Source organism: Benincasa hispida, chromosome 5, assembly GCF_027475165.1.
Source record: "Benincasa hispida cultivar pf3 chromosome 5, pf3_genome.v1.1, whole genome shotgun sequence".
NCBI classification, from domain to species: Eukaryota; Viridiplantae; Streptophyta; class Magnoliopsida; order Cucurbitales; family Cucurbitaceae; genus Benincasa; species Benincasa hispida.
Window position 1 is genome coordinate 30494024 of NC_143482.1, and position 12619 is coordinate 30506642.

At 34.7% G+C, this 12619-nt stretch overlaps 1 protein-coding gene across 1 annotated transcript; it reads left to right on the forward strand.

The window, feature by feature from the left end:
- The first annotated feature begins 825 nt into the window (after window positions 1-825).
- LOC120077908 (7-deoxyloganetin glucosyltransferase-like) lies at window positions 826-3683 on the forward strand. Its single transcript, XM_039032010.2, has 2 exons — window positions 826-1819; window positions 2566-3683. The coding sequence occupies exons 1-2, from the start codon at window positions 1297-1299 to the stop codon at window positions 3507-3509; spliced, it is 1467 nt and encodes a 488-aa protein (XP_038887938.1). The 5' UTR covers window positions 826-1296; the 3' UTR covers window positions 3510-3683.
- Window positions 3684-12619: the final 8936 nt, after the last annotated feature.

The window sequence follows — 12619 nt, forward strand, 5'->3', positions numbered from 1 at the left end:
TTATCATTCACATATCGGCATTTTCCATGATAATTTTCACATTTTCTATGGATTCAATATTCATAGGAAGAGTTTAATCAACATTTTTATTTTATCGTAAAAAATTATATGTAAAACATAAAAAAAATAAAATTAAAAAAAAATATTACTAATATAAATATAATATATCAAATAATTAAATCGTCAATTACAAAAATCCATTAACGATAAATATTGATATGCTCAATACACACAAAATTCTATTGAGGGTGAGGGTTTTTTATGGGTTGATGGACTTTTTAGTCTTTTTACAACCTCATTAATTTTGGTCAGATTAATTTTGTTTTCCTTTCTTCAACCCCTAGATATTTTAAGCAAGTTGATGTTTGATTTTTTCTTTTCTTTTGTCATCTCCTCTGATATTTTGTCCTTTTCACTCATTTTTCTAAAGAGACAACTCTTATAGTTATCTGTCATTTGTCTGAGAGAGGTCTTACTTCCCACATTTACAACTTTACCCTCAACTCCCATTGCAAAAGTTAGCAATGAACTAAATCAAATTGTATAAACACGTAATTTCATTCCTCTTGTTCGGGAGAAGTAAATTTTTTTCACTCCACATGGTATTGAAGTTGGTAACGAGATCCCTTCCATCCAAGTCTTTCACCAATTTCACGTGGTGGTGCCCATTAGTTGACTATTGCTTTTCATATCATTTCAGTATCTTCAACATTATTGAGATAAGAGCCCATTCGTTTGTCACATCTCAAACAAAGTATAATATTGATTAGAAAAATTAGTTATTATCAATATGTAAGTAAGGAGAATTATTTCCATTAGTATATGATGTTAAGTTTTGATAAAATATTAGAAGTGTAGTTATCCTACATCGAAAATGTTCAAAAAAGTTATGGACTTCAATACTATTAAAAACACTTTAAACTTGAGTGCTCGTGTAATTTGGGATTAGGAAAGAGTTCTTATGGTAGTAGTGAGATCGAGAAATACTTTAAACTTGAATGTACTAACAAGATTTGAGAGAATGTTCATTTAATTGGGATCTTGGATCGAGAAAGAGTTTCTACGATAGTAGTGAGAGATTTTTTTTCCCAACATATGAGGCATTTTAGTACACGAAACCAAATACAAAATTATTAAAATTTATGTAAAAAATGAATAATATTATATGATTGTGGAAATATGTGGTGGTTTCTATCTTCATCGGTTTGGGTCTATAAAAAAGAAGAGAAGCATAACGAAAGCTAAAACCCAATCCTTCCTTTCTCAAAACAAATCATCTCAGGAGAATTAAGAGAAATGGGTTCTTTTTCCAAAGGACATCGAGAGAAACAACAACCTCATGCCGTGTTTGTCCCATACCCTTCACAAGGCCACATAAGTCCCATGCTAAAGCTTGCAAAGCTCTTTCACCACAAAGGCTTCCACATAACTTTTGTCAACACAGAATACAACCATAGACGCCTCCTCAAATCTCGAGGTCCCAACTCCTTGGATGGCTTGCCTGACTTTCACTTCAGAGCCATTCCCGACGGCCTCCCGCCGTCCGATGGCAACGCCACCCAACATGTTCCTTCACTTTGCTATTCCACTTCCCGCAATTGTTTGGCCCCACTTTGCAATCTCATTTTGGAGATCAACTCGAGTGGCGCCGTTCCGCCGGTGTCGTGTATTGTTGGCGATGGGGTCATGACTTTCACTGTTTTCGCTGCCCGCCAACTTGGGATTCCTGCTGCAACGTTTTGGACGGCAAGCGCATGTGGGTGCCTTGGATATATGCAGTATGCAAAGCTTGTTGAACAGGGCTTGGTGCCTTTTAAAGGTATGATGCCATATTTAAACCTACTACCAGCTCTGTAACTTTTCAAATGTGTTTGGGTAGAGATCTATTGAAACACATCAATTTATACTTTCATGTACTTTTTCTTCTTGTAAATTTGAAGTTATGTTTTTCCAAATTGATAACATGGTTTTTAGGAACTAAATTTAAGATTTAATATTTATTTAAATTATATAATTAAATAATAGGAAGAAAAATATTTAAATGTATTTTAGACAACACTTATCTTTATACATCCCATTAAATTATCTAATCATAACTTCATGTGACAAATTTTGCTTTTTCTCTTTTTAAAATATTTTAATATTTTTTAGATGTAAGTGGTGAAAAGGGACGCACAAAAATGAGTGGTCTCCGAGATGTACCCAAATATTATCCTAATAGAAAAATATCTTTTTGGATAATAGATTTAGAGTCTACTTTTTATTACACCCATAAGTTTCAAGATAATACATTTTCAGTTATTTCACCCATAAGTTTTAAGATAATATATTTTTAATGTTTGAATTTTGAATTTGATTGTAATTTAGTTCGTATGTTTCAAAATATTACCATCATATATAGACTGTATAGAAATCCAAACTCTAAACCAAATATAATATCTTAATTTTTTTCCTAATAAGTAAATATAATAATAATAATAATTTTGTTTGTTCTCTCTTCTAAATTATTTTTCTCTAATTTTAATTTAGTTTCTACTCATAACTTTATTTGTTTGCCTGGTGTAGATGAAAAATTCTTGACAAATGGAGATCTGGAAACAACAATAGAATGGATCCCACCAATGGGGAAAATCCGTTTGAGAGATATCCCAAGCTTCATTAGAACAACCGACAAAAACGACATAATGCTCAACTTCTTCATCCAACAATTAGAAACACTTCCCAAAACCAATGCAATAATCATAAACACATTTGATTCCTTAGAGCACCACGTTTTGGAAGAACTTTCCTCCAAGCTCCCTCCCATTTACACAATTGGCCCAATTAACTCATTAGTTGCCGAGTTGATCCAAGACGAGAAAGTTAAGAACATCCGTTCAAATCTATGGAACGAGCAATCAGAATGCATGGAATGGCTCGATTCACAGCAACCTAACTCAGTGGTTTATGTCAACTTTGGAAGCATAACTGTGATGTCACCTCAACACTTGGTGGAATTTGCGTGGGGACTTGCCAACAGTGGGAAGGCGTTCTTATGGATCATAAGGCCGGATCTGGTGGAAGGGGAGACGGCGGTGTTGCCGGCGGAGTTTGTGGCGGAGACAGAAGGAAGAGGGATGCTGGGGAATTGGTGTAATCAAGAAGAGGTTTTGAAGCATGGTGCAGTGGGAGGGTTTTTGACGCACAGTGGATGGAACTCGACGATGGAGAGCATTGCGGGAGGAGTGGCCATGATATCGTGGCCGTTCTTTGCAGAGCAACAAACCAATTGCCGTTACTGTAAGACGGAGTGGGGAAATGGGTTGGAGATTGAGAGTGATGTGAAGAGGGAGGAAGTGGAGAAGCTTGTGAGACAGTTGATGGAAGGAGAAAAGAGTGAAGACATGAGGAGGAATGCTAAAGAGTGGAAGAGAAAAGCGGAAGAGGCTTGTAAGCTTGGTGGGACGTCAACTACAAATTTCGATCGAGTCATTTCTCAAGTTCTTCTCCGGAATAATGCCCAAAAATAGGCGTCTTTTCTTTCTACGTAATAATTGGATGTAGGGTCTATCCATCTCTTCATGTTATAAAAAATAACAAAATATCTTTTTGAAAAAATTATTTTATTTATGATTTATTATTTTACTTTCTTTCTTTTGCTTGGTCTAATTTTAATTTATCTAATAAAAAAGTGAATGCTCGAACTGTGTGCCAAGTGGATGAACATAGTTTGAAGGGAGCTAGTGATCTGAAAATAATAATAATAATAATAATAATAATAATAAATGCTTTACTTGAATCTTTAATTTGATAAAATTAATTAATCACTACAAGTCAATAGCTGATAAAAGAAGAAAAAGGTTGATGGAAGGCAGTATGAAGCAGTATGACAGAGGAGCTTTCGTAAGGAAGGTAATCTCTTCTTCCTTTTTCTTTGTATATCAGTATGTATATTTACTTCTGTTTTTCTTGTATGTTTTACCGAATGAATGAGGGAATTATACATCAATTGAGTATATGAAAACGACAAAATGGAAAGGAATAAAAAATAACAACTTCTGTCCTTTGTTGGTGTGCAGGTGATTGGACATCTGTTGGTTATAACAGAAACAGTTTGGGGAGAGAGAGAGGCCACGTTGGTTGCTGAGGTGGCTCCACGCTGGACTTCTTCTTTTGTCAAGGAAGCTGACGTGTCATCCTTGTCATCCCCTCTCAAGCGAGAGCTTAACTGAGTTAGGTCGAGCTTGCTTCGCAAATAAGAGAAGGTTTGAATTGGAAGGGCTTTGGTGAGGCAATCAGCAAGCTGCTCTGTTGTAGAAACATACCGCATTTGGAGTTGATCACTGAGGACGAGATCTCGAATAAAATGCACATCAATTTCGATGTGTTTAGTTCGAGGGTGGAAAACAGGGTTAGCAGCCAATGCACCTGCTCCCATATTGTCACGCAGCCAATGCATCTACTCCCATATTGTCACACCAGAGAACGGAAATGCCGGTTAGAGAGAAGCGTATTTCAGTGAGTAAGTTGCGAAGCCAAATAACTTCAGTGGCAGCATGAGCAAGAGCTCTATATTTGGATTCTGTGCTAGAGCGTGCCACAGTTGCTTGCTTCTTAGAGGACCAAGATATAAGAGTGGAACCAAGATAAAGACAGTACGCAGCAGTGGACTTCCTATCATCAAGGCTCGAGGCCCAATCAGCATCAGAATAGGCTAAAATGGTAAGGTGTGGATCAGATTGAATGGTTAAACCAAGCTGTGTTGTTCCAGCTAGGTAGCGAAGCACTCTTTTGACAACTAACCAATGTACATCAGTTGGAGCTTTGAGGAATTGGCTTAACTTGTTAACAATAAAGGCTATGTCCGGGCAGGTATTGGTTAGATATTGAAGGGTGAACTGTGCTTTGATAGAGAAAAGGATCAGGGAGAGGTTTGCCTATATTGATTGATAACAAGGTGCCAGGGGCAGCAGGTGTTGGACAAGGTTTGACATGCTGAAGATTTAGCTTGGCTAACAGGTCAGTGATGTATTGAACTTGATGAAGGTGAAGGCCGGTTGGTGTATAGTAGATTTGAATGCCAAGGAATTTGTTAAGTGTGCCAAGATCTTTAAGGGAGAATTGTTTATGGAATATGGATACAAGATGATCAATATGAGCTAGATCATTGCCTGTAAGGATTAGGTCATCCACATAGACAAGAAGTATGGTAATAGATGATGAGGTTCGCATATAGCATAGGGAGGTATCAAGGGAACTTACTTTGAAGCCATTGCGACATAGGAAACCTTTTAGCTCATCATTCCAAGCTCGAGGGGCTTGTTTAAGCCCGTAAATAGCTTGATTGAGCTTGCAGACATATTGAGGGTGAGTTGCACTTTCAAAACTAAGAGGTTGAGACATGTAGATAGTCTCTTTGAGTGTGCCATTGAGGAAGGCATTGTTGAAGTCTATTTGACGAAGTGGCCAGCGATGGGAGACTGCAAGTGTGAGGATAATTCTGATGGTGGAGAACTTGACAACAGGGCTGAAGGTGTTGAAGTAATCAAAGTCAGGATGCTGATGGAAGCCTTTAGCAACAAGACATGCTTTATACCATTGAACTTATCCTTGTGCATCACGTTTTAGCCTATAAACCCATTTGCAACCAACTATAATGGTAGCAGAGGGAGGAGGGACTAGTGTCCAAGTATTTGTGCGCTGCAGGGCTGTAAGTTCTTTAACCATTGCTAGTTTCCATTGTGGAACTGACAGGGCTTGAGAAACAGTGTGTGGTTCTGCTTGAGTGAGATCAGTAACAAGCTCTGCAAACCATATTTTGGGCTTGAAAACACCTGCTTTTTCCCTAGTGATCATAAGATGAGTGCCTAGTAAAGGCTGAGCAGAGATTAGTTAATGTTGTAGGGAGGACTGTGGAAGAGAATTTGGTAGAGGTGAGTCTGTAGGAGAATTTGGTGAGTTGTGTAAGGCCTGAGATGGAGACATGAGTGGAGAGCTTGGGGAAAGTAAACCAGAGTTTGAGTGTGGGGTGAGTGGAATCAGTAAGGGATCAAGACAGTGATGTTAGTTCTGAGATGGATGAGGATGGTGGAGAACTGGTGATTGACATGATGGGGGTAAGTTTATTAATGGTTGAGGAAACCAAGTAGTGATTGGAGGAGCTGAGGTAGGAGGGCTGGAGGGCTGGTTATTGGCAAAACCAGTTTGAAAGGGGAAATCCTCTTCATTAAATACCACATGGCGTGAGATTATTAGTTTTCCATCATCAGTGAGGCAACGGTACCCTTTGTGCATAGGTGAGGGGTGAAGATATACACACTTTCTATTGTGGAAATCAAATTTGTGAGAATGATAAGGCCGTAGATGTAGGTAGCAGGCACATCCAAACACTCTGAAGGATGTCAGGTCCAGTTTCCTCCCAAGTAGTGTTTCCATTGGGCTGATGTCCTGAAGAACAGAAGAAGGAAAGCCATTAATAAGAAGCACAGTGGTTTGAAAGACATACCATCATAGATGTAGGGGCATCCTAGCTTGAGCAAGGAGTGTTAGACCAGTCTCAACAATATGCCGATGTTTGCGCTCAACACGACCATTTTGAGCTGATGTGTAAGGACAATACAATTTGATATAAATTCCCAACTGTGTGCACATTTGAGCAACAAGTTGGTATTTTCCTCCTTTATCCATTTTCAAGGTTCCAATGGTTCTATTAAACTGTGTGCGAGCAAGAGCTTGAAAGTTTTGAAAGGCAACTAGTGTATCACTCTTTTGTTTTAGGGGGTAAAACCAAGTGAACCTGCTAAAGTCATCCACAAATATAACATAGTATCTATAGCCATCTGCTGATAGTATTGGGGCTGGTCCTCAGAGATCAGTATGAACTAACTCAAAGGGTTGTTTAGCACGAGACAGAGAATCAGAAAATGGTAGATTATGTGACTTTCCAAATTGGCATGCTTCACAAAAGAACTTTTCATTAACAACATTTTCCAGATTACATCCACTAATAAGTTTAGACAAAATTTTAAGGGATGGATGGCCTAATCATCTATGGAGGAGTAGTTTGGAGATAGAAGTACTGGTTGCAAGAGCAGAATGTGAGGAAAACTGGTTGGACCAATTTGTCAAGCGAGCACCTGAGAATCCTGATGTGGAAGGTGCTTTATTTATTAGCTGGTTGACATTGTCCAAAAGGTAGAGTCCATCTTTAAGTCATCCGGTCAGAAGTGCCACCCCCGAGTCCTTGTCCTTAACCACACAAAAATCAGCATGAAATTCAACCACAACATTATTATCATTGGCTAATTTGGATACACTGATTAAATTTTTGGTGATTGCAGGTACATAAAGTATGTTTAGTAGGGACAGAATGCCATTCTTAGTATGTAGATTGGAGTGTCCTGATTGTGATATACTAAGAGAAGTACCATTACCAACAACAACTCTGTCATTACCTGTGTAGCTGGAGGAGGATTGAAGGAAGGTTAGGCTACTGGTTACATGTGTTGAGGCTCCACTGTCAACATACCAGTTGGGGTTAGCTACTGTTTCAGGGGAGGTAGCTGTTGAGTGAGCAATTAAGGCTGAGGAAGGCTGTTATTGGTTTCTATTTGATGGGAGCTGAGTAGATTCAGCTCGAGTATGTGTCTATCTAGGATTATTGAACTCTTTATTGTACCTGAAGTAACAGATATCAGCAGTGTGGCCTATTTTTCCACAAGTTTGGTAGGTAGGCCTGGTTGTAGAGGCATTGTTTCATCGACCGTGCCCTCTATTTCTTCCTCCTCCACCTCTGTAATTTGAGGATTGATTGTATCCATAGGAGTTTCAATGGGAATTTGATGGAATGTTGGGACTATTCTATACTACATTTATGAATGGAGAGTCTAGGGAGATAGACATATTTTTCATACCAGTAACACCAGACTTGATGGCCAGCTGATACTCAAGTCTCTTCTCATAAGATAACAGGTCAGATTGAAGATCAGACCACCTGGTTGTGCCTTTGCTTTGCACTACTACAACAACTGGATTGTACTCTTCATCCAAGCCAACCAACACTTGAGATATAAGGTCAGAAGGAGACACTGGTGAACCTGCAAGAGCAAGACTATCAGCATATTTCTTCATTAGAGTTAAGTACTCACTCACTTTCAGGGAAACTTTGCGAGTTTGTTGGAAACTTCTCTTCAGGTAGTCAGTTTCAGCCCTCAATTGAACTCTAACAAGCTCTTTGACATCTTCCTATAGCTCCCTTGCTGTTTGATGTCCAATTACTTGTGTAGCAATGTCTTGGTTCATGGAGTTGTAAAGCTAACCTAAGAGTAGTTGGTCGACTGCTATCTATGCTTCATATGCTGGATTGGGTTGTAGCTCAGCTTCTGTTGAAGTTGCAGGGCTTGGATCAGCACTTGAACTTTCATCTGAATTTTCATTTGCTTGTCTGACAATGAATCGACTTGGGCAGGGGTTTTCTTTGGTTAGGAAGCCTTCCAGATGGTAGCTTCTGAGGATTGGCCATGCTAGGTTTTGCCAGAGGAGAAAATTGGACCTATCACTCTTAATGGATGTCACCTGGTTTAGTGGTTGATTGAGGGGTGGACTTGTGATATTTCCACTATTAATGATTCCAGGAAAAATAGGCTGAGGGGTAGCCGGTGGATTTGCCATCTTGGGATCGATTCGCTTATTAAAAGAGCAAGGAGTGGCTATTGCTCTGATACCAAGTTAGAGTAGCTGATAAAAGAAGAAAAATGTTGATGAAAGGTTGTATGAAGCAGTATGACAGAGGAGCTTTCGTAATGAAGGTAATCTCTTATTCCTTTTTCTTTGTATATCAGTATGTATATTTTCTTCTGTTTTTCTTGTGTGTTTTACAGAATGAATGAGGGAATTATATACATCAACCGAGTATATGAAAACGACAAAATGGAAAGGAATAAAAAATAACAACTTCTGTCCTTTGTTGGTGTGCAGGTGATTGGGCATCTGTTGGTTATACCAGAAATAGTTTGGGGAGAGAGAGGCCACGGTGGTTACTGAGGTGGCTCCACGCTGGACTTCTTCTTTTGTCAAGGAAGCTGACGTGTCATCCTTGTCACTACATATTTGAGAAATAACTATACTTCTAATAATTTTCTATTATTTATACTATTTAAAAAATATTATTGGAGAAAAATATTTGATTTTCCTTTTGTCCCTTTTAGATGGTGGTTATAATGTCATCTTGAATAATTTCGCATTCAAAGTATTAATAAAATTAAATAAAATTAAGAAATTTTAAATCACATTTAAAAGAAAAAAAAAACTTAAAAAGGAACCGTCTCTCAATCACGTTAAAAAGAGAAAATAAAAATAAATAAACATATCGATATACTATCTAAATCTAAAATCTAAAAGATGCAATGTAGAAAATATTAAAAAAAAAACCTCTAAATCACGTTTAAAAGGAAAAAAAAATAAAAATAAAAATCACAATTTCTAAATCACATTGAGTAAAAGTTCTTTCAATCACAATAAAAAGATCAATCTATGCTATCTAAAAATTTCTCTCAATCACGTCAAAGAGATTAAAAAAAACAAAAAAAAGCTTTTTTAGATAAAATCTCATTAGTTAATTTTTTTTGGATGATATCTTTTTTATATATATATAGTTTGGAAGAGATTAATTAAATAATTTATTTATTTCAAAATAATATAATCATTATCTTTTTATTATTTTTATTTTTCTAACAAACATCATCTCAAAATCCCATATCTAAATTAATTTTATAAAATCAAATTAAAAAATTAATATATAAATAGCTAAATTAAACCTTCAAATTTTCAGTATCTTTTCTTCACTTTCTTCTTCTTTCTAGTACTACGGTGGTAGTATGGAAAATTTTCTATACTACCTTCATTTATTGCTTGCCACAATAGGAACATTTAAAAATTATATGAGATCTACAAAATAAATAAATAATAAATTAATAAATCATTTAGTGATGTGTCAAATAATAAATGGAAAAAGTTGGCATTATGGAAGTACTAGAATTTTTTTTCAAAAGTTCTTGATTTTTTTATAGCATTATATATATCTATTTTTTTTAATTTGGTTCACTATTATTTCACGTTTTTGTGTCGTTTTTTTATTTTATTTTTATTTTTATATATCGTTTACCGTTTTTCAACTTCAGGTATTGTTTTTTTCTTTAATAAAAAAACGTCATTAACAATATGTAGCATCACATTTAATTTTTCTCTTATTAAGCTTTTAGGTTTTTTTTCCAACTCCTTATATGTGATTCTTTTCCAATTTTTCCTTTGTTTCACTTTTTCTTCTTCTAATGACTTTTTTTCTAATTCTTTTTCTTTTTCTTTTTCTTTTTGTTTATTCCCATCAGTTTCTCTTTCTTATTTATATATATGTATATGTGTATATATAAGTGTTATTTATTAATTAAATTATAAATTATCTTAATTATCAAATTACATAAATTGTAAGAGATTTCAGATCTAGGGTTTTAAAATTACTATTGATGTCTCCAAGGTAAACATAGATTGTTGTTAATAAAATAATTTGTTAAAATAAATTATTAAAAATTTAAAATGTGGTATAGTTTGAAGATGCAAACAAGTCTCTAAAATTGAATAGATAAATTTGTGAATTTTTAAAATTTTTTTTATCTTATTTAAATTTAAATTTAAATAAATTAGTTTATTTAAGATTTTTACCATGTGGGAATAACATTTTTAATTAGATTTAAGATTTAAGATCTGTTATCTACTAAATAGTGACTAAAAATATTAAACTAATTCAAATGTATATTTATTTTTTAAATTAAAAATTTGGAATTAAAGAAATTAAAATACAACATTGGAATAAGTGAGAAAATTATTTGATCTATTTTTAAGAATTATTAATAGTCATATATAAAGATTGTTAATAAGATTTAATAAAATAACATATCGACTTCTACCAAAGAGGTTATATTTTAAAATTTTATAACACGTGCATCACATAATAAACTAGTTTTAATAAATGATCCAATTAAATTAATTGGAATATAACCACTAGAGGAACTACGTTGGGGCCAGAGGGGACACGTGCCCCCTTCAACTTATCGTATTTTGTATTTTTTATATAAATTTTTAATAATATTTAACAATATATATATAATGAAAAACCAATGATTTCTTGGAGACATGAAGATGGTGCAGCGGGAACAAAGGCATTTATTGATGCTTAGGTTGTGGGTCAATCCTTCCGATGTTATCTATTACCAAAGTCTTGCCTAAAAATGGAATTTCGGATAATAAAAAAAGACATTAAATTTCTTTTGATTATAGATATTTTCTTCCTCCTCGTGTTTCACATTTATAGATATTTTTTTCAACCTCAATTTTCACACTCTAGTCTTAACAACCTTCTATTGAAAAGATATTATAACTTTTTTTTTACCTAATTTTTAAATTTATATTATTTAGTATATATTTATTTTAATTGAATTTAGAGTTAAAGCTACAAGATAATTTTCCCTTTTCCTTGTCAGAATATATGTGTCATACCATTCACTAAGTAAGTTTCAAAATTTTCTCAATCTATTTAATTTTCATATTTTTAAATCTATGTAATAAATCATAATACTTTTATTGATAATACTCTTGTAAAGTTAACTCTATATAATATGGAGAGAAATTTTAAAAGAAACATAACAATAGAGACCATAGTGTCATCGTCTTCAAAAAGAAAATACACTTCTGATTATGATAGATCTTATATAGTAATCAATTTAGGAGTACTAGCCATAGATCTGGGTCTAAGAACTAAAATTTCTATATATAATGATAATATTGAAGATCGAGTTCGTAAAGCATACTTACAACAAATTCTTTGTCAGTCTCAAAATTATATTTTTCCATTCAAGAAATTTGAATCGATTTCAAGACATAAAAACTCGTAGAGAACGATTGTAATATGTACTAAATTAGTTAATCTATCGAGTTATTGATTTTTTATATATATTTAATTTGCATTGGACTTCACAGTCCTTCAATTGATATTAGAGTGGCGTTCTTGGTCACAATTTTAATTTTTCTGAATTAAAATTCAGTTTATGATGGGTTGCATTATGTATTTTTGTTCATGATGATGAATGAATGAATAGGTTTTGCAATTGCGGATGTTTTCAGAATTGGACTATAGAATTTATTGCTTTTCTTTACAAATTTGGTTTATAATTCCAGTTGTTTTGGGCATAACTATTGCAGTCGAGTTTGTAATTCGTTATTAGTGTCGTTCGTGAGTTTTTCGACGACATTCTGTTGAAAACGAGGCCCAAATTGGACCAAAATTAGAGCAATTGTTGCAAAACAGTAAGCGACTGTACATCAGTTGCAACGTTGTGCCCTAGCGTTACAACACTTAGAAGAGGTGGACGGAAATTTCTTTCGTTGCAATGTTAGGTCACAACGTTGCAACGCTCTGAGACAGCAAATTCACACGATTCGCGAACGGTTTGTGAAGTTTAGGCAGTCTGGTTCACTTGGTTTGAATGGTTCGCGGCTTGGTTCGTGGCTTTGGTTCGGTTCAGGCAGTTTTGAAGCTATTTTTATGTAATAGTTAGTTTTTTAAATAATTAAATTAATATAAAAATTC